We start from the raw sequence: 25,741 nt of genomic DNA on the forward strand, positions 1-25,741 counted from the left end.
GGAGGCTGAGCTAGCACTGCTTGTCCTCTATGGTGTTGTGTGGCACACTTCACCTAAGACACAAACTGTTGTGGCCACCCTTTTCTGACTAGAATAAAGCTGTGGTAATGTTGCTGTGAGAGGTCAGATAAATGTGGGCTCACAGCAGAGCTCCCAGTCAGCCTGGAGTGCCACAGCATCACACCCTTCCCTCTGCAGTGGCTGGGAATCTGTGCTGCCTGTTTTGGCAAGATACACCATCTGTCTGATCCAAGCTCTTGCTGCCTGTCCTGCACAGTTTTGTCACATGTCATCATTCCTCTATAGATGCTAAAAGTAACACATGAAATCAGACAGATAAAACTAGGAGAGATCACACGAACAAGTTGGTGAAGGAACACAGCTTCCACAAAAAGGAAAGGAAAGGGGAGGTTGACCCCTTCCCTTGCAGGGGTTGGGATCAGGGGAGCACCCAGCAGGACCACTTCAGATACGACTCAAATCCATCACTCATTCTCCCATGTTCAAGTAAAAAAAGCCAATGGTCTCTGCTTTGGTACTGCTCTCAGTGGTTAGATTTCAAAATCACATTAGTGTTTGGCTTTACTAGCAAATGGGGACTGAAAGGGCCTTGGGAAGGTACTTACAGCCACATGGTTTCCTTGCAGCTGCTGCTTCACCTTCTCTTCCCCAGAAGTACCAGATAGATCTTGTTGTGCAGGTGGGCTGATGCATCTTGTGAGCCTTTCCCCAGGTCTCAAAGTTTGCCAGAGGCTGTGCAGCTTGGAGGCTGAGAGCTCTGACTGCCCATCTCTGGACTGATGTAGTCGTTCCTCCTCCCAGTGGTCTCCTAGTGCCTCACTGGCTGTCAGTGTTCCTGGTCCCTAGTGTGGTGCCTGCAGTGAGAAGTAGCAGCTGGGGCTTGATGGAAACAGCCACCGTGAAGCTGGACGTCCCCGCTCATGTGGCAAGACAGTGTCCATGGGAGTCCTGCTGCAGGAAGAGTTGGCATTCCCATTCAATGCCTGTGGCACTGGGAGGGGGATCAAAAACTCCAATTTTCTTCTGGAGGTGACTTTTAGATATACCAGCATCAGGCAGTAATGCTGACCTTTAAAACTGCTTTTTGGGACAACCTCTGGAGGGCTCCCCATGGTGTGGGCAAGCCGTGGCTCTGCACTGATCATTGGCTGCTGTGGGAAAGACAAGGGGAAAGAGAACCACCACAGCCCGTGTCCAGAAGGCATCTGAGGCATCCCCTGTTCAGCCCTCATGGCTTAGACACATCCCCATCAGTGACAGGCTGCAGGCAGTTCAGTATCCATCACCCTCACTGTGCCTCCTTCTAGCTATGAGCTCACAACAGACCAGTGGGATTGTGTCGAGTGAGGAGGGCTTTGGCCAGCGGCTCATCTCTCTTGACCCATATGACCCATCTCCTCATGGAACTGGGTTGCAAAAGGAAACCACCTCGACCACAGCATGATGGGGGAAAAAGGCATTTCTAAATGTTCACCCACACAGCAAAAGACCAGCAGTCTACAACATCAGCATTTCCCTCTGTGATTTTGAACTGCAGTGTCCCTGGTCAAACAAAGGTGCTGTAAATCTCTTCACTCTGTCATACAGGGTAGAGACTGCATGTGAATTACCTAAATTAGTTAATAGCTCTGATCAAACATGGTTATCTGATAATATAGTAAATAATTGCTGGGCCATAGCACCATATAAGTGATCACTTAGCAAAGATAGCTGGGTTCCAGGCTCCTGCCAGTCATTGCTCACAGTGTTTTGAGACCTAATTGGCAAATAAATGTGAACTGCCTTTTTTTTTTTTCTTTTGCTTGTCTGATTAGTCTTATTTTCCTCCTGGTGAAGTTCTTGCTAGGTAAAAACCAGCTAAGCTAAAAATCAGCTTATAAGGCTGTTCTGTTTAGCTTCACGCTAACTGCATATTTTTAATCACTTTGGTGGTAAGGACCTAGCTGCCATTATTCACATTCAGTGGAAACACAGGCACATCTCAGTTTAATCAGGATCACTGAATCTGGTATTGAGGAAAAATGCTTCTCAGAACATGTACAGCATCATGATATGTGCACTGTTTCCCATAAATACGAAGTGAACTAAGGAACAGGGTAGCAGGGACACAAATATTTTGACACAAATAGACAAAACAAGCATTTTTTCCTAGTAGATAATTTTCGAAATGGAAATGCTGTAAAATTTCAAAATAGAAATAACTTCTACATAATTAAATCTTTTGAGAGGTTCATCTGCATGCTTGTCCCTGCTGTGGGATCAATGTTTGGATTATGGATTGCAGGTCCATAATCAGGCACAGATGGTCCCTCCTGCAGTTTCCCAGTGAATCTGTGGTATGGTCAGCAGCTCCCAATGTGTTCGTGGGGCACGTGGCTGCAGTTCCAAGCCACCATGCGCCTGGGAGAGGAAGGGCATTAGAGGGGCCCAGCTAAAGTAATGAGGGAAATTATCATAGCCCCCAAGGGGCCAGATTTTCAAAGATAAGCACACAAGGACTGTTTCCAGCAGTGTTGCACGCGTAGCCAGTATTGTCTACCCAGTCTTTGCACTTGGAAATACGTTATCTGAATGTTAAGAAAATTGAAGTGATGAGCTATAACGGACATTTATCCTCCCCTCTGCATGAACTCAAGGTGGGAAAAAAAACAGGTCTGCAAACATGAGTAGTACTCTACACTAAAAATAGTTGGGTAGTTTTTGAGCAGAGTGCTTTTGCATGTGGGTGTTTCCTCTTCCTTTCTGTTTCTGTCATCAGGATTCACAGATTTCTCTGCACAGCACAGAACAATGGCCTGTTATCTGTTGGAGTGTGTCCGTGTTTAAGACCTCAGCTGCAGGTATCTTGGGTATAAATTATCCCAAACACATCATGCCCGAGTGTGCAGGAACAATACAAACACCCGTCAGCCAAGCAGCCAGCAGCATGGTGATGTGGGAAGTCATTTGTTCCCATGGCGATTGCTGGCAGGCAGCCCTCACACCCCATGCAGGAGGGGGAATGGGCGAGATTCTTCTGAGGGGTGACAGGACCTGAGAAACATGTCCCGTGCACTTGGAGATAGATGAGTGCTCGCAGGGAGGCAAGAAGCAGTCCCCTTGCCCAGCATGCTCTCCTGAACCACCTCAGACTGGGGTGAGCTGCTGTAGTAAAAATAGTGGCTTTATGTACACGAAAATACACAAAGCTCTTTCTAGTGTGCTGGGCGTTGGACCCAGGCAGAGAAATAGAGCCCAGATGCCACCAAGGCACTGACTTTTGCAAGCATCAAACCACCTTCAGAGGTCTTTCCACCACTGCTTTCCACAACGGGGATGCCTCACAACAGTCCTGGAACCCCAGGTGTCTGTCCCTGGAGTGACACCAGTGAGGCAAAGCGTCACCACTGTCACTACACACTGGCTTTGCCTGCTGCCCTTGAGGGTGGGAAAGAGATGCCTGAGTACCTCGTGTCAAGGCAGGGCTGATTTTCACTGGTGCCTTTTACATGCTCCAGGAACTCAAAGTTAACAGATGGCAGCATTTATTGCATTGCAGTGGCGTCCCCTGCCAGTTTTGCATTGATCCAAGTTTGGCAGTGCAGGACAATCCCTCCCATTCATAAAATCCTGGGACTTTTATTGTTTCCTTTGACGTTTGATTTCTGAATGATACTGATTTATGCTCATGAACAGCGTAGCAATTTTGTGACAAATACTGTGGTGGCATGGGGTTAGGGGCAGGGAGGCAAAACCATTTCTCTTTTTCCTCCAGTTCTCTCCCAAGCTGGGTGTGAATTATGGTCAGCAGTTAATGATGAAGTGCTGAGACTGCTGGGACATTCTGCTTACCCAACAAAAGGAACAAAGCCCATCTTTTAGCAAAAAGCAATATTTTTTTGTATTTGAAAGATCAGTGGTGCCTAGAAAGCACTGAGGCTTTGAAGCTGGTGTTTAGGGGGAGGTTAAGTGAATGTGGCAGTAAAGATAACCGATAGTTTTAAAAGGAGAGACACGTAAAAGACCTCCTCAGATAGAACACTGATGCATATAAACTGAGCTGGATGGGGCTTTTATCTTTTTATCTATTATTTTACTCTCGCATTTGGATTTGAAGCTTACAAGGAATAAAACTAACCCCATTTCCATTGCTTTTTAGCAGAATTAAAGATTACACTAACAATGTGTACAAAATGTGGAGGCTCATTTCAAGAGTTTTCCCAGAGATTGCTTGAAAGAAAAACATCCTCTCCTGTAGTGTATAGGTCTAACTCCCGCTTGTAGCTGTGGTTACAGTTGAGACTAAATGACTGTCAGAATAAAATGCTGTTACAGCTGCAGCACAGTTATAACCTGAAGTCCAGTGAAAGGGGACTGTAAATGTCAAGACCAAAAGGGTAATACAATATCATATAATTTCTCAGTACTAAAGCTGTGAGTCTGTCCTGAATTTCATAAATATATGAATTGCTATCTTCTGGCATGGTGACTCAGAGAAACCCTGGGCCATAAGGCCTCTCAGTGGGTAGTAGTAGCCTTGGATGCAGCTAGCATCCCCTGAAGTGCCCCAGCACCTCACAGGAAGGGGATAACATTGCCCTGAAATGCCTCACTCCCCCTGCAGAAGTGGGACAACTGGAAAAGCTGCTGCCCCCCATAATGTGATAAATATCCACATCCTACTCATTCAGCATCCTCCACATGGTCCCTACCATTATTATAACTGCGTGTTCAACCCTCTGCTAGCCAATCCCTGTCCTCCTTCATTCCCTGAGCACAGTGAATCATGGATCTCCTTACACAGCTTCAGGCAGATGCAGTGGAGCTACACAGCACTGTAATCCATACTGGGGAGGGACAATAAATAAAATTAAATATTATTTATTATTTAAACAAATATATTTCTTATCAAATATTATTTAATATAATTTTCAATGTACATATTGACCAACTCACATACTATTTTTAACTTTACTTTTTTTTCCCCTTAAAATACGTATATATTTGAAATTTAATTCACGATCATGATGGTCTATTAAAGGCTACTGTAGGGTATTAAAATAACGTGAACTGGTAGATAATATTCAAAAAATATTTGTTTGGTCTCAAACCTTGAGACAGTTGGAACTCTAGAAGAAGGACACTCACAGCTGACCATCTTGAACCAGGGTTTCACCAAGGAGATGTATCAGCTTTCAGCAGCAGCAGTGTCTTCTCCAGATACAGAAGGAATATCCACTTTTTTTTGCTTTAGTTGCTTAAAATCCTTGACTATGAATTAAGTTTTCAGCAACTAAGCCATTAATTGCCAGTACAAAATGTAGTTTGAGAAGAGTAACTGATACATACGAAACCAATTTACCACAGATTTAATTTCCGCACTTTTATTAAATCTCATTTTCCATCCAGAAACAGAAGGATGCAAAAAAAGAGTTGGCTTTTGCAGTTTTCATTTGCTGTTCTCTGTTACACAGAATGAAGAACCTAAGTAGCGTATGTTAAGTTGTGTAATGGCTTAAATACGTTCACCATGCGTGCTCCTGGATAGCAAAAACAATTGCCAAATTCTTTGCAAAGACCATATGCCACTCCAAATCAGCACATCTTTGTGACTAGTAATCAGCAAGGTCTACCTCTCCCTTGCAAAAGGATCAAGGAGAAGAATCACAGAATCAGATTAAAATAAATTATTTAAAGGAAAGTGTCTTGCTGCTAATTTATATTGTAGTTAAAGCAACTGTTTATAACCATTTTGATTGAGATGAGTCTATTCATATGCAATGCTCTCTGAAGATGCCTCTCACTGTCTCATACAACTAGAAGTCATTGATCTGAGTGGGCAGAAACTCTGAGGAAAAAAGAATTACCCTTTAGCCCTCTGATGCAAGTGGAATAAGTATGAAGACCAAATCTGAAGCACGACTCACTGGCTAGGCAGGGCAGCCAAACTGGCTTTCATGAGATGAAATGTTCTTGCTGTAGGAGTGGGTAGGCATAGTCACGCTCTCTTCTCCGTGCTTAAGGAACTGGTATGATAATGTTCCTAAGCCAAGTCTTGGCCCATTGAATTGTATGCCCTGACTTTACTTCTTCAAGGCAGAGATAAGAGCTGTGATCCCTGTGGAAGGGGTGATTGAAAGGATATGTGAAATGTTCTTGCCCCTCTCGTTTGTGTGCTATAGGAATTATTCATGAGGAGGTATCTGCTCTAAGATTCCTCACTCCCCAAAGAGATGTCACAGACTGCTTGTTACCAAACACAGTCTCATAAATTACAATGAGAGAAGTTTCCTCCTGGGTGAAAAGGAGTAAATGATGCATTGCAATATTCAAAACATCTCAGGAGTCATTCTAACCAAGCAGAGCTCTGTCAAATGGGCAGGTGTTGCCTCGCTGAGATTTCATAAAATCCCTTTAGCAACTGGGTTCCCTTTTCTGTGTTACATTGCTGTATGCTGAAACCAGCCCCATCCTGCTTCTTTGTTCAACAAAGGCCAAGAGATCCTGAAGTACTCTGAAGACTTTCGAGTGATTGCAGCATGCTGCTAGCTCTCAAGAGCACAATTTCATCTGAGCCGCCACTATTTCCCATGGTGTTTATTCTTCTTGATTTTGCAGTCTCAATGACTCCTGAGTCTCTGTGCATCACCCAGCGTCTACTCTGAAACATGATGCTCTCCTGGAGTTTTACCTGGGGCACCAAGATCTTTGCAAACCTGTCTCTACTGTTGAACAGATCACATCTGAAATGAGGAGAATTTTGCCTTGGTTTGGGAAACAGCAGATGCTTGTGAATATTTTGGATAAGGCTGTCTGCAGAAAACCATGTTTCAACCAAGCTACAGAAGGAGAACTTTTAAAACTTAATTTTTCCTTTAGAAATGATGAGCTGAAATAACCATCACTTACAGTTCCTGGTGTACTACCCTCCCTAAGGGAGCAGCTAGAGAGAAACTGCTGGGTTTTGTGACTTAATGGGAAATGTTGCTTGTTTACTAGGACTAAATAGGGAGATCCTCGAGATAATAGAGAGCATGAACCCCAAAGCAATACAGTACCTTTCTCTTCACTACTTTTTTCCTCCGTTATTATTCATTCAATTCTAAGGACTGTCTAATCTAAATAAACAGCTCAAACTCTTCCACATCTTTATCTCATTCCCATTTATTCTTTGGTTTAAGACATTTAATATGTTTTAAGTATTTTTTATCAGGGATGTAGAGTTACTGCTTAGTCTGTCATCTTTTGACCATCATTCAATTCAATTATAGTGATTATTAGATTCCTGCATGGTAGATTTAACTAAGTACATTTGACTTTTCTCATTTGAAAAACAATCCTCTTTACAATATTATCTTTTTTCCTCTCTCCCCCCTCCCTTTTTTTTTTGGTGATGAAGCAGTCTGTGGTGTCAATACAAACGCTGTGACATTTATAGCAGTTCAGCTGGGAACATGCTGCCCGCTTGTTCCTTTTATTCCTAATTTGCTGATGATTTCCAACAGTGTAAGAGTGCAAGCAAGCACTCTGATATCAGTGTCTGCTGGTGCCCTTTTTTTTGTAACCTTTATCTAATTTTGGCAGGACCATAGTTCCTGCTCTTAAACCTGATAACAGGATCAGCACACAGCCCAAACCGAGAGTAAAAGGCTTTGAGAACACTTAGGCAGGATGTCTCAGCCCAGCACATGCTGAAATGGGGCCATCTGATCCAAGAGACTGGCAGTGTCCTTTGGTCCTGGTGAGCTTGCTGGGTGTCCATGACCCTAATAATTCGAGCACTTACTACTGCTATTGGCATGCCTTGTCTTTCTTACTGACTCCTTTTGTTTCCTTTCTCCTGATTTGAAAAATGTCTCAAATCCTAAATAAAAAGTGCTGCTTAACCACGGTGATTTACAATTTTTTATATCTTCTATTTTATTTGTAGTTTCCATGGTGCAATCCTTAATGTGCAGAGCAATGTGGGGAGAGGACTGGGAGGGTCATTGATCTTAAAGCAAGAAAGAACTATTAGATTTAGCACAATCACCTGCAAGTAATAGATCATTAAATTTTGAGTGTTCATATATTAAGCTAAATAACATGTGTTAGACTAAAGCATAATCACCCAGAAAGGCACCAAATATTCAGCTGATGCCATCAAGAAGTGGAGAAACAATATATATCTCAACCCTTTGTTAATCATCCTTCTTTGTGAAAAAATGTATTTGTGTAAAAAAATATATTTCTTATTACTGCTACATAAACCTGGTAATTACTATCCGTCGATAATGTGAATATTACCACTGAATCCTTTGTCTGAATTACTGCCTTCTTAATACTAGCCATTTTGAGACCCAACAGAAGCTTTATCTACAGATTTTGACGAGCAAATGACATTTTTTCAGAGAGCTTCTGGCAATTTTCCTGTGCTCCAATTCTTTGGTGGGTCTCTTACGCAAGTTAAATTTATTTCGTAAGAAATGCAGTCACTAACTCACCAGTGTTGCATTTAAGTATTTACATCCCTGTGTTGCTATTTTCTTGTCCATATATTCATATATTTTTTTTTGCCACAGCATTGTTCTGAGCACTCCAGTCGCATTGCTTGTCCTCCTTTAATTCCCAAACACTACAGAGTCATTCCTTTCCCTCATCGAATTTTCCACCACACAGGTCCAGCCAGCACACTTCCTCCCCAGATGTGTGGCTTTGCACTGCCTTGTGATAACATCCTTCTTGTTGGGATGACTTGAGCTGAGCAGGTGCCCCAGCTCATTCTGCATGACTGTCATGTCATAGCATATTTCCTGGGCACATTCCATACATCAGCTTTGTGGTGTTCTGGAATTGCTTTCAGGTGCTAACTAAAACCACTGCCTGGGTTCCACACTGAGTCAGAAACATGGTAGTTCATTTCATGACTGTTCCTCACTGTTAATCACCGAGGGCTTAAGTCACTGGCTCTGTCCTGTTTTATGTAGTGTGGAGTTTTTGTTGATATTGATGGAGTTTTTCTGAGATAACACCCAGCTAGCTTGTTACAACGAGTATGGATTAGCAGTCTGTCATGTGTCCACAATTGCCTTTTTTCAGCCAAACTTCTAAACTAGAAGAAATATGTTAAATAAAGCCAGTTTGTTCTTATGAAGAATGGTGCCAGTGATTAAATGTATATCTTCTTGATCACGGAACTGCACATCAAGCTCCTCTATAGTTTCGCTCAGGATGAAAATCAGCCAGCCAGTCTATAGCTTTCAACCAGTGATCTCCTACTTCTCCTGTTTAATTAGCATATCACAATCTTGCTTCAAATTTTCTGTAATTCTCCTGGTACTTAAGAAGCTACTGAAAAATCATTCCCTTCTCAGTCAGCTCTTTTGGGTCATTTGGGATGCAGAATACATGTTCTGCTCCTGTTACAGGAGCGAGCATCCCACATCTTCCAAAAGTAGAGAAAAAGCACTTTACTGAACATTTCTGCCCTTTTTGTCTCATTTGAAACACACTTCATTATCCAGCTATTAGAAGTCCTCAGTCGTTTTCAGTTCTTGTTTTGAATATATTTACATTGAATAATTTTCCTTGAACAAATGGTAGATTCCCACAGCAAGAAGATGCATCTATCTGGCATTGGCCATGAGACAGAGGCACTAGAGCTACCAGGATGTGTTGTCTTTCTCTGAGTTTCTGGAAAATCCTAGCACATAACTCATGCAGCTATGGAGTGATGGGACTAACATTGGGATGGGTGCAGCTGTGATGCTGTACATGAGAAGTTGCATAATGTCTCCTCTTCCCTATAACCTAGTGATTGTGCTAAAGGAAGACTGGAGCCTGGCACTAGTCCCACAACTGACTGCTCACTCTACTTTTCACTTTTCCTTGGAATCTGCAACAGTAACTTTGTGCTTTACAAGTGTGAGTTCATTTGAGAGAATTCCAAAGCACCCTGCAGCTTTCCCAACCTGCTCAGACTTGGAGTCTCCTTGTATGACAGCCTTTTGAATGGGCCACAAATATGTTTTCTCGTTACCCATTCATGTATTAAATACTCATCTCAATGATGGAATGCTTGCCCGGGTCTCTCTTAATGAACAAGCGTCAGATGTTTAGCACCAGTAGACTTTATTGCTCAAAGGCACAGGCTTCTTGGACCTCCTCTTAGTCACTTTCAGCTCTGTCTGACTCAAAGTAATAGGGAGGAGGAAGAGGGAAAGGAAGAGGCTGTTCCTGTCAATGGGATTCCAGCTGGCTTGTATATAAAATCTTTCCAGGACACCCAAAATGCTTTATTCACTAGTTGGATGTCATATTCTAAATAAAACCAATTATTTGGTTGACATCTACAACCCTGCTGAGGTATGTGATAATGGTGCCCCTTGTCTGTTAAGACAAACACATGCATTCTCCCTGCAGTGAGCAGCCAAGCAGCCCTCACCAGCCTCGGCAGTGGAAGAATGCGCCCCTATTCCCTGCCGCTTTCTCTCTCTGCCTGCCCGTCCCGGCGAGCCAAGCCTGTGAGAATACCCTGGCATAACTTCCTGGCAAGAACCATCATTTTTATGTTGCTTTTGGGTAAATGTCAATGACTCATCTTGTATTCATGCTCATCTATAGTTGGCTTTTCAAAAAAATTTTTTCTTCTAATGTTCTGATCTGCCAAGCAGCGAGTAGTTTGCTTAACAATGTGCAATGTTTGGAGAACAGATGGGCTCTTTTCTTTCACCCAGTGGCATGCAAAAATGAAATTTTGTCAATCAAACTTTGGTCTATTACATTTTAATTGAAATAGCTGTTTTAACAGATACTTTGCCACCCACCAGCTCCATTGTATTTCCTTCCACATTGGAAGGACAACTTTATGACAAACTCAGCATTGAGCAGCCAGCAGTCTGTGTTGCAGTCGTACCTCACACAAGATCATCTCAAATTACCCTCCTGTACAAACGCTTACTTAGTTTACACCCTCGAAAATTTACAGTGTAGGCAAGGAAAGTGGTTTTCCAAGCTTAGTAGCAACTCTGGAAATGGATACCCAGGTCCTCAAGATCACTGTAGAGCTGAATACACTGCTTGACTCTCTTTTGCCAGGACTGGTGCACACTCACTGTTATTCAACCTACGAACTCTACTTAAACCCAGATAAAGCATTTTTAGGAAGTAGTATTATGCTTTTCCATACACCATTTCATGAACAGCTAAGGAAAAAGATGAGAAGGAATGATTCACACTGCTGCTTCAGTTGTTCAGAGACTGCCTTTCTAGAGGGTTAACTAGTATAATTTTTTTCACTGAAACTTTGCTTGCTACCATCAGGAGTCTAAGGGCACATTGCTCAAATGCACACTGCTCACCTCCATGAAATACTAATGGGAACAGCTAAAATCAGAGCTAGCCTAGGACATCATGACTATTGAGAAATTCAGATCTGGGACTGCTGCATTCCATACACTCAGTTCGAAGTGCTCTGGAAGCCTTTATGGCCATCTGCACAAGAAAAAAGAGTTTGCTCCTTGGTTGACTGAAATACATATTTCCCTGTAGGTAAAAGAAAATGCATATAACAGCTTGGACGTTCCCATACATTGCTGGAAGAGCTTATCTTCTTGAAGGTGTTGATAACTGGCACAGTGGTTGCCTAGAGCAAGATCAGCACATGGACTTGATAGGCTTTTGCAAGCTTTAAAGATGGATTAAAGCAGAATATTCACAAAGGCGAATTAAGTGACAGCAGCTGCTCTTCACAGGTCGGTCTGCAGGCAGCGGAGGGAGGGAAGCTCCCCTGGAAGTGACTCAGAGCACATCCCTACATTAAACTCTTCTTCTGAATCACCTCCACAGGAGAGCCTCTGCTTCCCTCAGAGATGCCCGTCTCCACGACTTCACATCACTCGCCTTTCCAGCTGTCCCCTGGGCTCCTCTGCTGCCATGGGGGATACGGACCAGGGGAAATCGCTGTGAAGTGCGTTGCAGGTGGAAGGACATGCATGTTGTAAATGGCTTCACAGACTCAAATGGGGTTTGGTCTTTCCAATTATGAAACACAGCTTACTGAATGCTGGGTTTTGAAACTCATTGCTAATATTTTAAAGTGAAAAACAATAACCATATGGGATTTAAGCAAAGTCACATGCCAGGTTATGACGAACTGCTTGGCTTGTCAGTTCCCAGCTGCTACTTTGATAAATCACCAGGGGATTTCCTCACTGGCTGGGCTGCCAGCTATCCTGGGGTGAATAGAGGAAACAAGAAGTTTTGTATTAGATTTTATGGGCTGGAACCTTCAGCATGCCATGATCCCTCTGAGCCACACCAATGTGAACCAAGGACAAACTGATTGTGCTGAATCTCTGTGTTTATGGGGAAAGAGCTCCCCGTGGGCACAAAACTGGTGGAGGCAATGTTCCAGATCCATATTTCAGACAACACCCTGTGGCACAGAGAGGTAGGAGGGTGGGAGATACATGGGAATAGGGTTCCTCTGTGGCTTATCCCTTCTGTCTACTAGTTTCCTTTGAGCCTGAGTTACAGCTTCAGCAGAAGATGCAGGCTTATAGGCTCCTCTTACAGCTTCTAGGGTCAGCTGTCCATCATCTACAGCTATGCATAAGCACATTTACTGATACATACATCTAACAAGGGCAAGAACTGAGGTCTTACGTGCTCTGTGGTGCAGAAAATGTGAGAGTGTCTCAGGGTGAGCCAGCTGATTGTTATCGTGCCTTTCACCCAAGAGAGCCTTATCAGACTTTGCCCCCTGGAGCATCTGGCACCGTCAGCAGCAGTGAGCTCACCCACACAGCCCAGACGGACTCAGTGCAAGAAGCAGCCGTGTGGCTGGCTGTAGAAAGCTCTGTATCTCAAAATTAATTTGCCTGTGGTTCTACTGACACCTTCTGATTATGCTGCCCTCACAGTAAAAGAAAGGGTGTGCTGAAATCAATTTCCCACCCCCTACTCCACTGCAGATAGAAGACAAAAGATATATTGCTAATTAAAATGTTCTAATCTGCTGGAAAGCAGTTTTGTAGGATTGATTTGAATAAAACTGATGATGCAGCCCACTCAGATCACTGGGAAACGACCTCTTTATTATGAAGTCCCAGAATAACATAGCCAAGCAATCTTGATTTCCTAAAATCTGTCAAAGGAAGAACTTCTCGGTTAGTTACAGCATATAATATGGTTATTCCTGAAATGTCCTCTGCTTAATGAACAGCTGATATTGGCTAACCTCATAGAAATAAGAGAGAATTAGTACCAGCTGCAAAATGCATTCACTGGATAGTGAAACTGGCAGTTGATATTATGCCTGCTATAAATATTTTTAATTAAAAATTGTCTTCTGTCTCTTCAATTGGTATAATGGCGATAATGCTTACTGAGAGTTACTGAAGATGTAATAGGATTCCCCTTCGTGTATAGCAGAGCTATTTATTCTGCTGTAATATTGCTATAGTGGAAATCTGCATAATAACATCCAGATTCTAGTACAAGAGAAAAATAGACTGCATGAGTGGTTTATCTGTGTGTTTCAGAATAAGGCACATGAGCATTGTTGCAAATACCTAAATAAAAACCATGTTCAAACTCTGTTTGCTCAGGTGTGACTTTAAAATTATTTTAACAACCTTTTCTGGGAAATTTTCACCTTCAATCCATAGCCCCAGGGCATTTTATGTGTTTGAGAAATGGTCTGCTCTTTGCAAGGTTACAGGGAGCTGCACAGCAGATCCTCTTCTGCTCTTCTGGCCAGGCCTTGCCATAGGGCTCTGTCAGGGAGGATGGGGGCTTGGGTGCTTCTCCTGCCCTGATTCAGAGAGAAGCAGCCCCTTTCTACATGGCTCCCTAGGCACCCACTGTGGCAGGGCTGGAAGAGGCAGTGGCAGAGGGGATTTTGCAGTGCTGCAGCAGACCTGAGCCTCTGGGCCTCTGGTCCCCATGTGATACTCTACTGCGACAGCTATCTGCAGGTGATGAGGGACACCGCTTCCTTTGGGGAGTCAAGAGCCATTAGGCCAGCTATGCCCTGGCAGGCACAGCCCATGTTAGGCATTACCCAAATAGGATGGATACTGCAATAGCTGGAGAAATCTCTGTTAGCTGGGCCTTTGGGAATTCGTGATTGCCCTCCACACTATGTGGGAAACTTTCTGAAGCTGATGGGACCAATCACTTTCTCATCCCCACTTGACTCTTCTCCCCTCTGAGGCTTTGGACCAATATTGTGATTTAGGCACTTCTTCCCACTGCCTTCCTCAGCCCCCTGCCTTCATCCTCCCCAGCTTCCGATGCATCTACCCCTCAGGAGCACTTGCTTTAACTCTCCCATTTTTATTCGCCTGTATATATCTCAGAGGTCCTGGTGCAGCTTGCCTTGGCATGGTGTTTGTTTTCTGACAACTCCCAGAGGCTCAAGTCAAGACAAAATCCTCATTCTGTCAGTCACTGTATGAACACGTGATTAGGCACATTTCCTGCTCCAAAGACCTTTTGATCTAAACCTGCTGCTTTGATTTCATAATGATACTTAATTCCTTTCACAGTTTGGCTCTCACCCCTTTCTTGTCCTCAAATTGACAGCAATTTTATTCAATCAAGACATTTCCCAGGCAAAGATACCATCTTTTTTACCCATAGATTCTTTCTCCCTACCCTGGGTTCTTCCTTCTGCCACAAATTATCGTTTTGCTTTTCCAGCTAGCCCTTTCAGATGCTTTTATGATTTGCAGTCCTCTCATTTTCCAGCTCCTTATTATTCTTAGGGTTCAGCATGTACTCTCCTCTCCCATCTCTTTCAAAGGGAAGCTCTTGCCCTCTCACAGACTCAGCTATCCCTTAGCTGAGCTGAATTTATGATGAATACTGTTCCCTCTTCTTTATCTTTTCATGCTTAATTTCACAAGGGTCTTTATGGTAGCCACCTCTAAAAGCTTTACTATTGCATCAGTGATACTCCTCCCTATTTCTTGCAAAATTTTCTTCCTGTCTTTCCAATCTCAAAAATAAGAAACCTGACTGTGTGTTAGCTTTTTCCCTAGGTTTTAACCCCGCTAACAGTGAAGGTGAGTTGTTATTTGTCCATCATGTCCTTTTGGTAAGGTGCAGATTTGTTATCTGGTTAAAAGGCACCCCAAAGGGATGGGAATTAGCCTATATTCCTGTGGCAATACGGTAAGTCTTTCTTTCTTTTGAAATTCATGTTTTTGACTCCCACTTACTTGTTTGTTCTCACCTCCAATGAACTCTGCCTGCTTGGCCATTTCCCCCTCTCCATGGAGAAGGCAGCAGCACCATTGCAGTGTGGTTCCTGCAATGTGGTTCCTGCCTGACCAGGTTTGTGAGGGGCACTGATACCATCATCTATCAGCACCTCTACAGATCACTGGATTCGACAGCAAAGACAAGAACAAAACAAAACCAGAGAACTGACTCACACTAGTGCCCAGAGAGAGAAGGGGAGAAGGGAAAGAGAAATGAAGACCACAACCCTATCCACCTGAGGGCACAGAGGTCACGTTAGCCAGATAGGGAATGAAACAAAAGGGACTTTTCTGGGGGTGGCTGGGCAGGGGGAGCTTCTGTTTGACTATTTTCATTTTGCCAGGCTACCTCCCAGTGTCAGTCACTCAATGACCTAATTTTGTTCCAATAATGAAAGTACTCTATATTAACAGAAAAAGGACAACGCATGATTACTTTTTTCTCCATCCAATCTAATGAACTGGTTTTGGTGGCCAGTTTGAATGATATTTTGATCACTTGAGAGGTTTTATATGAAATAGTTGATAATTTAAGAGCCTGTTACACCAGGAGAAGCTCTTGCTTGCTTGTGTGTCTGTTCCTGCCCTGTCGTAAACTAAAAGAATTAAAAACACTGCAAGCCAAGATAAAGTTGAAATACAATTCTCTAGTTATTTCAATCAAAAGGCAGTATTGATTATTTAATTACACAGAAATGATCCAGATGCTGAGCATTTATTACAGATTGATGACTGTCCCAGAGTAGTTAATGGCCCTTCTTGCTGCCATCAACACAAGCTGCTTATTAATCCCTGGAATACGGCTTGCATAACAATCATAACCTGCTGTTAAAAGTTTATAAATAGATAAAAGTGTCACATGGATTTATGAGTGCTGAGGCTGAATGGGATCTGCGTGGCATTCCTAGTGAATGAATGCCATGTGCATGAGCTCATCTGATTGCTTGAATTATCACAAAATCCCAAGTTGCTCTTTTGGATTGGAAAATGGCACATAAGAAAGTGCCAAGTGGCTGGAGTCCTATCTACTGACTAGGAAATAATTACTTCACTGGATAATAAAGAGGCACCTTCATTCTAACAGCAGCGCACTGCCCTTCTTATCCTATCGCCTGAAATGCATGTGAGGGAGGCTGTGTGGCTGTGCTGTTTCATTCCTTTGCCTTGTTTTCAAGAGGACAAAACTACACACACACAGAGCTGCTCCAGGTCCCCCCAAGCCCAGCAATGAGTCCAGCAGTTGTAGGGGTCTTGCTAGGCTGGGATCTGTATTATGCAGGAGCCCTTTGCACTTGTGTCTCTCCATCTCACACTGGGCTGTTAGAACACTGAACCTGGTATGTGCTGCCAGTGAAAGCTGCTTTTGGAAAACACTGTCTCTTGTTACGGACACAACTGGGAGGACATGCAGACCCTGGGGGATAGGGCAGTTGAGGGCAGGGAATCTCAGTGGCGCTGCATCCCAAATGCTGTGTGGTAACTGTGCCCACCACTGCACCAGCACTCACACTGTCCCTTCTGCCTGGGAGCTCAGCTTGCAGAGGACCCAGCATGCAGAGGACCCAGCTCCTGTGGAACTGCAGCATCCTCATCACAGTGCAGCTCAGCTGAAGTCACCTGGGCACCAGATTCAGTCCCTGTCCTCTATCAGCCACTGTCCCCCCAGCTAGCTGTATTCAGCTTCCTAACCCTGCCAGATGACCAGTGGCTGATTATCGCATTTGAGCAGTGACTAATAAAACTTATAGAAACATGCTGTTGTCTGGAGATTGAGAAGGCTGCCTGGAGGAGTGGAACAGGTCTGTGGGAGCACCCTGTTCCTAACCAAGAATTTAGGGAAGTGGCTTCCCTGTATCCAACCAGACCACAGATACTGAGGTAAGAGAAAAAGATGAGAAATCGCTGTCTCCTTCAAAGAATTAGAAAGGTGAGGACCTGAGACTCTTCCCGAATCACAATTTCGAGCCTGTTAGCATTACTGCCTCTATTTTCTGTTCTTTTCAGTGGACCTGTCTCAATTATGCAAAGACACACTTCAGTGCAGCGCTGAACCGGAGAGGGCTGTTCATCCTTTGAAAAGGAGAAGTTGGGTTCCACAAGGCCCCAGGCTCTTGTCCCCTTACACCATACACTGTGCACTTCTCCTCTAGCACAGAGGCTTGGGGAGCTCCCTGATCCCCATGTAGCAGCAGCTGGAGCAGGGGCTGGGATACAGGAGAGGAGTGGGTACATCAGTAGGCTGTCGTTGCCACTGCAGAAGTGTGAGATAGAGGGTGAGATATGAGAGGTGTACACATGGAGCAAGTGTACTACCCAAGAGGCTGACAGGTTGGAGGAAAAAAAAGATATATTTCACCAGAGTCCTTTCCTGTGACCTTCAAAACTGCTTGTTCAGAGAGCACACTGCCTCACCCACTGCTTTGGCTGTGCCACCTCCTCCCCTGTGCCTCTCCCTTGGGCTCCCTCTTCTCTCTTGCTGCAGCCTGTAATTTTATTTCACACTCCTGAAATTCCATGGACTGCAGTCTCTCTACCTCTCCCCTCTTGTCCTGTCAGGAGGCTTATTCCCACTGCCAAACACTGCTGGCACACCCCTTCCACAGTCCACTCCTGTGATTTTTAGGAGTCAGACACTAAACAAGTGCTGAACTAACCTAATTATCCTTCCTCAAATTCTTCCCAAATCTGCTCTGCTGCGCTTTCACAAAACGTGGCCACTGTTCAGGTGAGAAATGCAGCATGCACTTCATGCACTTTGTTGCATTCCCTCCAAGGAGAAATGCCTCCCCAGGACCTCTAGTCCTTCCTTTGCATCGACCGGGTGCCTACACCCGGGCAGGCACCCCGTCCTGTGCTCACGAGCTCTGCAGCACTGAGGGATACCAGCTAAGCAGGTAGGCCCAGAAGACTTCTGTATCCAACAGCTGAGAGAAGCAAATTTGCCTCCCTGTGCTCGTCCAGAGGCACTGAATCTTTCTGTCAATGGTGTTCGGCGTCCAAAGCTCGGTGTCGGGTGAGGCAGGAGCAGGACTCCACCCAGTGCAGTGCTGCGCGGGAGAGACGGAGCACGTTCCTATCGCTTCCGTCCCTCCCGTCGCCGCCCTCCAGAAGCCACTGGGCGGACGGCAGCTCCGTCTGGGATGCTCCACTTAGCGTGGCGGCCAGTGCCATCTAGCGGGATCGGGAATGAGTAACCAATCTCCCCAGAGGTCCGGAGGGACCCGGTAGCACCCTCTGCCCCGGGGTCCCCTCCCCGCTTTTTTCCCTTCTGTGGGAAAGCGCTCCCACAGCGGGCTCCCTGTTTGAAGGATACGGACAGACAGAAATTAAAATAAATGGCTAAAAACATGCATCAGCTGGATGTCAAGCGTCCAGGCATAAGGGATCCTGGAGTTTTGTTTGCTGTGGGAGATGGGGTGGGCGAAAGGCTGGGAGTTGGAGCACGCTAGGAAAGACAGGTGACAGGTCCAAAGGAAAGTGTGTGGCCGGGTCAAAACTGATTTTTTTTAATTAATATTTTCATTATGTATGGATTAGATGATATAAATATCTTTCTCATCATTATTAAACATCGTAGAGAGCAGGTTTTTATGGACAGGTCTGATAAACACCTGCCAAAGATAACAAACACTGTGCTGCCTCACAGTGTTCTTGCTCTTAAAGGTCTCCTCCAGTACTTCACTCCATTGGCTTTTTATGGTCTCCATAAAAGAGAAAGAAGGAGGCAACATTCTTGCTTTTATTAAACAAAATTCTCAGTTACAGGTAGGGAGAGGGAAGAGGATGCAGAACATTCCCCAGAGAATCTTAAATTACGTTATTCAACTGAAATATTAATCAGGAATTCCTTTTCGTTAAGTACGAGCACTTAAGTACTTCAGCTATTTACGTGCTTGTACTTCAGCATACATTTTGACGAGGCAGGGCGTTTTTCCCACTGTTGCAGAGTAACCACAGAAAACTCAAAACTGAAAAATGTGGCTGGAAAAGATGTTTCACACGAAAGAAGAGGAAGGAAAGAAGACACCTGGTATATGCCTCCCACCTCAATCACGGCATTACTCTTGGGAGACCGTTCCTGTAATCAGAATAGAGGCACAGAGTCCAAAAGGGGCTGCCAAGCCACCCTGAGGAAGCGAGGGAGGTCTCCAGCAGGGAAACCACTCACCAAACCCTGCTGGCGTGACACAGACCGTGCTGCGATCGGGACAAAGTAACGCAGATGGGAATCTGTGGGAACCCCCCGTGCGCATAAGCAGCAAGGCGCGGTTTCGGTCTGACATTCCCAGCGACCCTCAGAGGAGGGCCCAGCCCCGGCCCGGCCCCTCCCGTCGTGCACCACTTCCCCCGCCCCTTCCGGCGCGCGGGCGGATATGGCGGCTGCCACTGAGGAGGTCGAGCCGGGGCCGAGGCAGACAGAAAAACAAAAGAAGAACAAGAAGAAAGCGGCGCCAGGTGTGGGTGGGGCCCGGGTCCGTGCGGGGCTGGCGGCCGGCGCGTCGGGAAGCCCTAGAGCTGCAGGTCCTCTCCGTGCGGCGCTGGGGAGGGTTGAGGCTGCTGTTGGGTGCTTGGGGCTTGTGGTGGTGCGCCCGCCCTCAAGGTACTCGGGTTCCTTGCCTCAGTCTGTGCCTTGTGCTTGTGTAATATACTTGTATAGTAAATCGTGCCTTGCAGAATATACTATCTAAGGAGTCTTTCTGCTGTGCCTTTTGCAACCGGACATGCTTATCTCGTATTGGCCTTTTTAGCCACCAACGCGACTTCAACAAACGTGGGTAGAGCCCTTCCCAAATCTTCGTTCGCGAAGCCTAGCCATGAACCTTATATATATATATGTATATATAAATATATAAAATCTTTTATCAACAGCGCATATCTCAGCGGTGGATTTGTTTGTTTGTTTTAAGTATAAGTAGCTTAAAGCAGCAACTTCATTACGGCCAGTAGCGATGCAAACCAGGTTCTAGAGAGGATTAAACCAAACTTCTTTGTCCCTCTGCTTTCAGATACCCTGTCTTTTGTAGTTAAACGGGGAGGAGATGTGTAATAGTCACTGATGCAATAGGAGGGAAAAAAAACCTCAACAGCTTTCTTTTTGTCGTTGTTGTTTTTTTGTTACACCTATAACAGTTGATGAATCGGAACTTCTCACTGTGCCAGATGGATGGAAAGAGCCAGCCTTTACAAGAGAGGATAATCCCAAAGGGCTGCTGGAAGAAAGCAGTTTTGCAACATTATTCCCGAAGTATAGAGAAGCGTACTTGAAAGAGTGCTGGCCACTCGTCCAGAAAGCCTTGGGTGAACATGTATGAATTCTTAATAATTGTGATGCTGCACTTTATCTTTTGGGACACACATGTCTTAACTAAGCTTATTAAAATAGTGGAAGTTGCTTTTCTCATACTGTGTTTGTAACTTTCTACTGTGCTTGCGTTTAGAATTAGCAGTGTCATTTTTTGTTGGCATCAAAATCACTGAAGAACTGTGTAGCCGACTTGCAGTCCTTTACAGATGCTGTTAGCAAAGCTCTCCGCTGATCTTCTCATCCAGACCCTGACAGCTTTGTTCAGCATTTAAATGCAGGGGGGTGAGGGAGATGCTTCGGGCCTTGTGACATATATTCAGTCTGGTTTTTGTCTGTGTGTGTGAATTTCCTTAAGCTGAAAGTCGCTTAAGAAATTTTGGAAAATAGATCTGCATTCAGTATATGGCATTCTGATTGTTAACTGCTTATTGCAAAAGCTGAATTGTGAGGTTCCCATTTAGAGACTGATGCACTGTTTCTTTTCAAATACTGCAGTATGTGAATGCAGCGCTGGATCTAATTGAAGGAAGCATGACTGTCACTACCACTAAGAAGACTTTTGATCCATATGCAATCATCAGAGCTAGAGATTTAATAAAACTTCTGGCAAGAAGTGTTCCATTTGAGCAGGTCTGTAATAAATCCTGGAAGTTTGTATCTATCGTAATGCTTATATTCTATCTTAAATTCCATTATATATCCTACTCAAATTCTGTCCTATAAAAGAGTACATTTTGAAAATCTGGGATTTTCAAGTGAGTCAAGTAAAATAAAATACATATTTAAAGTAAATATATCTGAAAGCAAAGTGAGAAGAATAAACTGAAGTATTCTCTTGACTCTTATGAATAATACACTTGCATTCAGATGACATTGACTGCATCTTTTCTTTTTAGGCAGTTCGTATCCTTCAGGATGATGTTGCGTGTGACATCATTAAGATAGGCTCTCTGGTGAGGAAGAGAGAGACTTTTATAAAAAGAAGAGCACGGCTTCTTGGGCCAAAAGGATCTACTCTGAAGGTATTTCCTCTAAGTGTAGTAACCAGGCAATTCTTACACCCAAATTTGTGTCAGGTCTTCATAATTAATATCTTTTTTTGCTATAGGCCCTGGAACTGTTAACAAACTGTTATATTATGGTGCAAGGCAACACTGTTTCGGCTCTTGGACCCTTTAGTGGGCTAAAAGAGGTAAGGGGAGGTAGATGAGCTGTTTGTGTAGCAAACGCAAACTTCTGTGCCCAGCTTAAGGGCAGGTGTTAGGCAAAATCTGGCAACCTCAAGTATTTCACTGACTTTTCAGCTATGTGTTAGTAAGTTACAGGAATATCTGTAGTCTTATCATTTTAGCTGCTAAATTTTTTTAGACTCTGAGGTCGTTCTGTCTTGGGAGAAAAAATACTTGTATATGTTTTAATACCTATATAGAAGAATGCTTGTCAAAAGCAAGTTCCTCATGACACCATAAGATCCATGGGAACATGACAGTAATATATTTTTGGGGCCTGCTGGAGTCTTATTAGAAACATGGCAATATTATTTATATTTCCAAAGTGCTGTGCCTTCTAGTTAACCCTGTGCGTTAGCTTTCTAAAGGCTGGAATCGATGATCTTGAAGGTCTTTTCCAACCTTAATGTTTCTATGATTTTATATCTCGCTACTTTGGGGAAACAGAGGCGGGGAGAGGAAGCAAGATAATGTAGCTGGTATTTTAAATTATTAGAATATGAAATACTTGCTGAGTTTTCTGTTCTTCATTTTGTATTAAATACAGGTCAGAAAAGTTGTTCTGGACACAATGAAGAATATACATCCCATATATAACATCAAGGTTAGCACAGTCCACTGTGTGGCTTTGTTTACAAGAAAATACTATTTCTTCCCAGATAATTGTGTGTTAATAATTTACATGTTTCTGTGTGGTAATCTATATTTGAGAATTTCTGCAGTGTTCTGCTTTAAAAAAACCCTGACTTTGACATCCTCCCTTTTATTAGGATTATTGCCATAATACCATTAACAGTATCTGAAAAAACACTAAAGGAAGTGTGTATAAACTTTCTGCCCTTCGATTGTTTGCTTAATACTTGCTTATTTACACTGAGGCACCTTCTCCAGTGCATTCTGTCTCCATTTTGAGACGTATGCATCTTTCTGGTGCTGCTGTTCATAATTAAGCCCCACTGCTCTCACTGAAGTGAGAGATGAAGGTTTGGATGTAGCATATTCACTGCAAGATAGTCTAGTAAAATTTGTATTTTGAACCTCTTGACTGTTACTGTAATACTGTTTTTAATAACTTCTTTATGACATTCTGAAACTACTGAAGACTTTGATGATCAAAAGGGAATTAGCAAAAGATCCTGAACTGAGGACACAAAGCTGGGAAAGATTTTTGCCTAAGTTTAAGCGGAAGAACTTGAAAAAACGCAAGGAGCCTAAGAAGAAAAATACTAAGAAGGAATACACACCGTTCCCACCTCCACAGCCAGAAAGCCAGGTCAGTTGAAACTTTATTTGGTTATGCAGGAATATAGCATGACTTGAAATCGTGTTCTTTGTAAAAAGAGGTTGGGAGGCTTTTTCTGTCAAGATCTTGATTTCCTGATACTAAACATCTGGCTTATAATCCATAATTACTTAAGGCTTCTTGGTAATTGTCGTACATAGATTGATAAAGAATTGGCAAGTGGTGAATACTTCTTGAAAGAAAGACAGAAGAAACGCAAGAAAATGGAAGAGATAAAGGTAAAGCTGTACTGGTCCACTGTCCAGTTAAAAAGCATTTGACTTCTGACCTGGAATTTGATTTTTTTTTCGGTCCTTTTTGCCCTGCTCTACTGCTACTTGACCTTTTTATTGGTAACTTTAGGCAAAGCAAGCAGATGCAATCAAGAAAAGACAAGAAGAAAGAAATAAAGCTTTTATCCCACCAAAGGAAAAACCAGCTGTAAAAACAAAGAAAGGTAACCTTTTTTTTCCTGTTCTGAAACCTTCTATTGTCAATTCCTAGGCTAAGTGACTTTGCAGATACAGCCTAGGAACAAAAAAAGGTCACACAAAAAAATCCTATGGTCAGAGCCGTGCCTAGAGTTGCCAGACACAGTAGAAAGATCATGCAGCCAATAGTTCTATACCTGTAAAATTACAATTTTCTGTAGAATGCCCAGTCTCGATTTGCTGTCCTGGCTACATCAATTTCTGGCTTTCAGTCTTATAGTGAAGCTGTCATAACTTTTACCTTCAAGTGGCTTTTTTAAAAAGAAACCCAAAAGCAGTATTTACTTGGAAACTTTTGCCACAAGTAAGTACTGGTACAAGATAGGGTAAATAGCTGTTTTTAAAAGTTAAAGCAAAACCCACTATATGCAGAGTAAGAGCTTATGTTCTCAGATGATTTCCTTAATGCACTAGAGAAACAAGTCTTCAGTTTTCTGGATTCATTGGTTATGCTGCATATTCATGGTATTAGATATACTATGTAGGCTTTGTATTGGCTATACTACCTATATATTATTACACTATATATTACACAATTTCTTATGAGCTTAAAAGTCTGTGTTTCTTGAGAAGCATGTGTTCTGCAGCATTGATACAGTACTATTTTTTTTGTGGCGGCAGTAAATTTCCAATGAGCCTATTGTTGACTGCACTGTCTCTCAAATATGGTGCTTTTCTAGTTGATGCATGTTTTGAGCTAAAATCCTTCAGTCTTCCAAGAATAGATGACAGCACAGTTTGTATGAAGAGAAGAACTGAGATCCAAAGAAGACATATGGTACCTACTGTTAGATGTAGGAATTAACTGTATGAGATAGGAGAGATTAGATCCAAATTCATGACTCGTGCTCAAAAGAGGAAAATACCGTCACTTAGGTGAACGTAAGAGTAGGTTATTCATGTTGCTCAGCATTAAGTGTTTCACTTCAGTATTCTGTAGCAGTCTCTTATAAAGGTCTGCATGCAGGGGTCAAAGATCTGCACCATATGCCCTCCAGCCCACCCTTCCCCATCCTTTTTCCAACAGTGGTCAATAATGGATTGCCACGGACAGGCATGTTTGGGATCTTACCACTTTAGTTACTTGCAGAAAGACAAAATACCATGAAAGATCTTCTAGATATAAGCACTCGGTTATTTTCTTCTCTTCTTATGTGAGATCAATCATGCCAATAGACCTATGTCTAAGACAGTGTGTATGTATGAATTTCAGAGGAGTACAGTAGTGTTCTGAGGGGTGGGGGATAATAGTTTGTATTGTGGCATCTGTGTCCAAATGCAGTTGTATGGGATTTTTTATATGACTGTTCTCCTTTGAATTCTGCTGAATAATATTTGTAGATAATATGAGTTTCAACAAAAATGATTAGATGAACAATCTATAAAAACATTAGTAAACATAAAATGAGTCCTAACCAATGCCACGAGATGCAGTTTACTGTTTATATATGAAGTCATCTCGTAGACTGTTAAAATTTTTAAGAAGTAAAATTCATGTCTGTTACCTTTATATTTCTTACTATGTAGCCTCCACTGAGAAAAAAATTGATATCGAAGCCATCAAGGAAAAGGTAAAGAATGCAAAGAAAAAGAAATTAGGAGCGCTTCCTGAGGAAGAAGTAAAGTTAAAAATGGCAGCAGATGAAAAGAAAAAAAAGAAAAAGAAGTAATTCACCATCCAAGATGGCTCACTTTTCTCCTCCAATAATGAACATTTTCACCCTTGGAAGATTGGAGACTTTTTGCTGTCGGTATTATCTGGACAAGAAAAGATTAGGTAGAAAGATCATTCTATTTTCACAAGTACAGTTTAATTAGTGGACCTAAAGCAGCTGTGCAGACTTGCCAAGGTTGGTGAAGAAAATCTGTGCCACTATAGTGTTTGAGAAAGTAAGAGAGCTGGATAATATCCCATCTGCCTAAAGGGAAGGTTTCATAATAGAAACATTTAGGAGTTTGATGTGGAGTGTTAAACTTTAGGGTCAGAGAACTCTAAAAAGGTGAAAGTTAAAGGTAATTCTTCTGTGAAAGACTACCAGACAGCCTCAGTTGTGGTGATAACTTTTGCTAAACGGGCAAGATTTTTTACTGTATTATGCTTTTGTTTCTGTAAAAGCTGATTATTTGTTTGTGTCTTGTCTTGATGTTAATAAACTATTTTAATACATTGTTCTTAAATCCTTTAA

At 43.0% G+C, this 25,741-nt stretch overlaps 1 protein-coding gene across 1 annotated transcript; it reads left to right on the forward strand.

Moving 5' to 3' along the window:
• The first annotated feature begins 19,619 nt into the window (after positions 1–19,619).
• Positions 19,620–25,741, forward strand: KRR1 (KRR1 small subunit processome component homolog). The gene is made up of 10 exons (XM_027747830.2): positions 19,620–19,703; positions 20,379–20,554; positions 21,049–21,183; positions 21,450–21,575; positions 21,662–21,745; positions 22,330–22,386; positions 22,885–23,055; positions 23,226–23,303; positions 23,428–23,521; positions 25,083–25,741. Exons 1-10 carry the CDS (start codon positions 19,622–19,624, stop codon positions 25,223–25,225), a joined length of 1,146 nt encoding a protein of 381 aa, XP_027603631.1. The 5' UTR covers positions 19,620–19,621; the 3' UTR covers positions 25,226–25,741.

This window comes from Pipra filicauda, unplaced genomic scaffold, assembly GCF_003945595.2.
Source record: "Pipra filicauda isolate LSUMZ 115617 unplaced genomic scaffold, ASM394559v2 scaffold4_size7858003_pilon, whole genome shotgun sequence".
NCBI lineage: Eukaryota > Metazoa > Chordata > Aves > Passeriformes > Pipridae > Pipra > Pipra filicauda.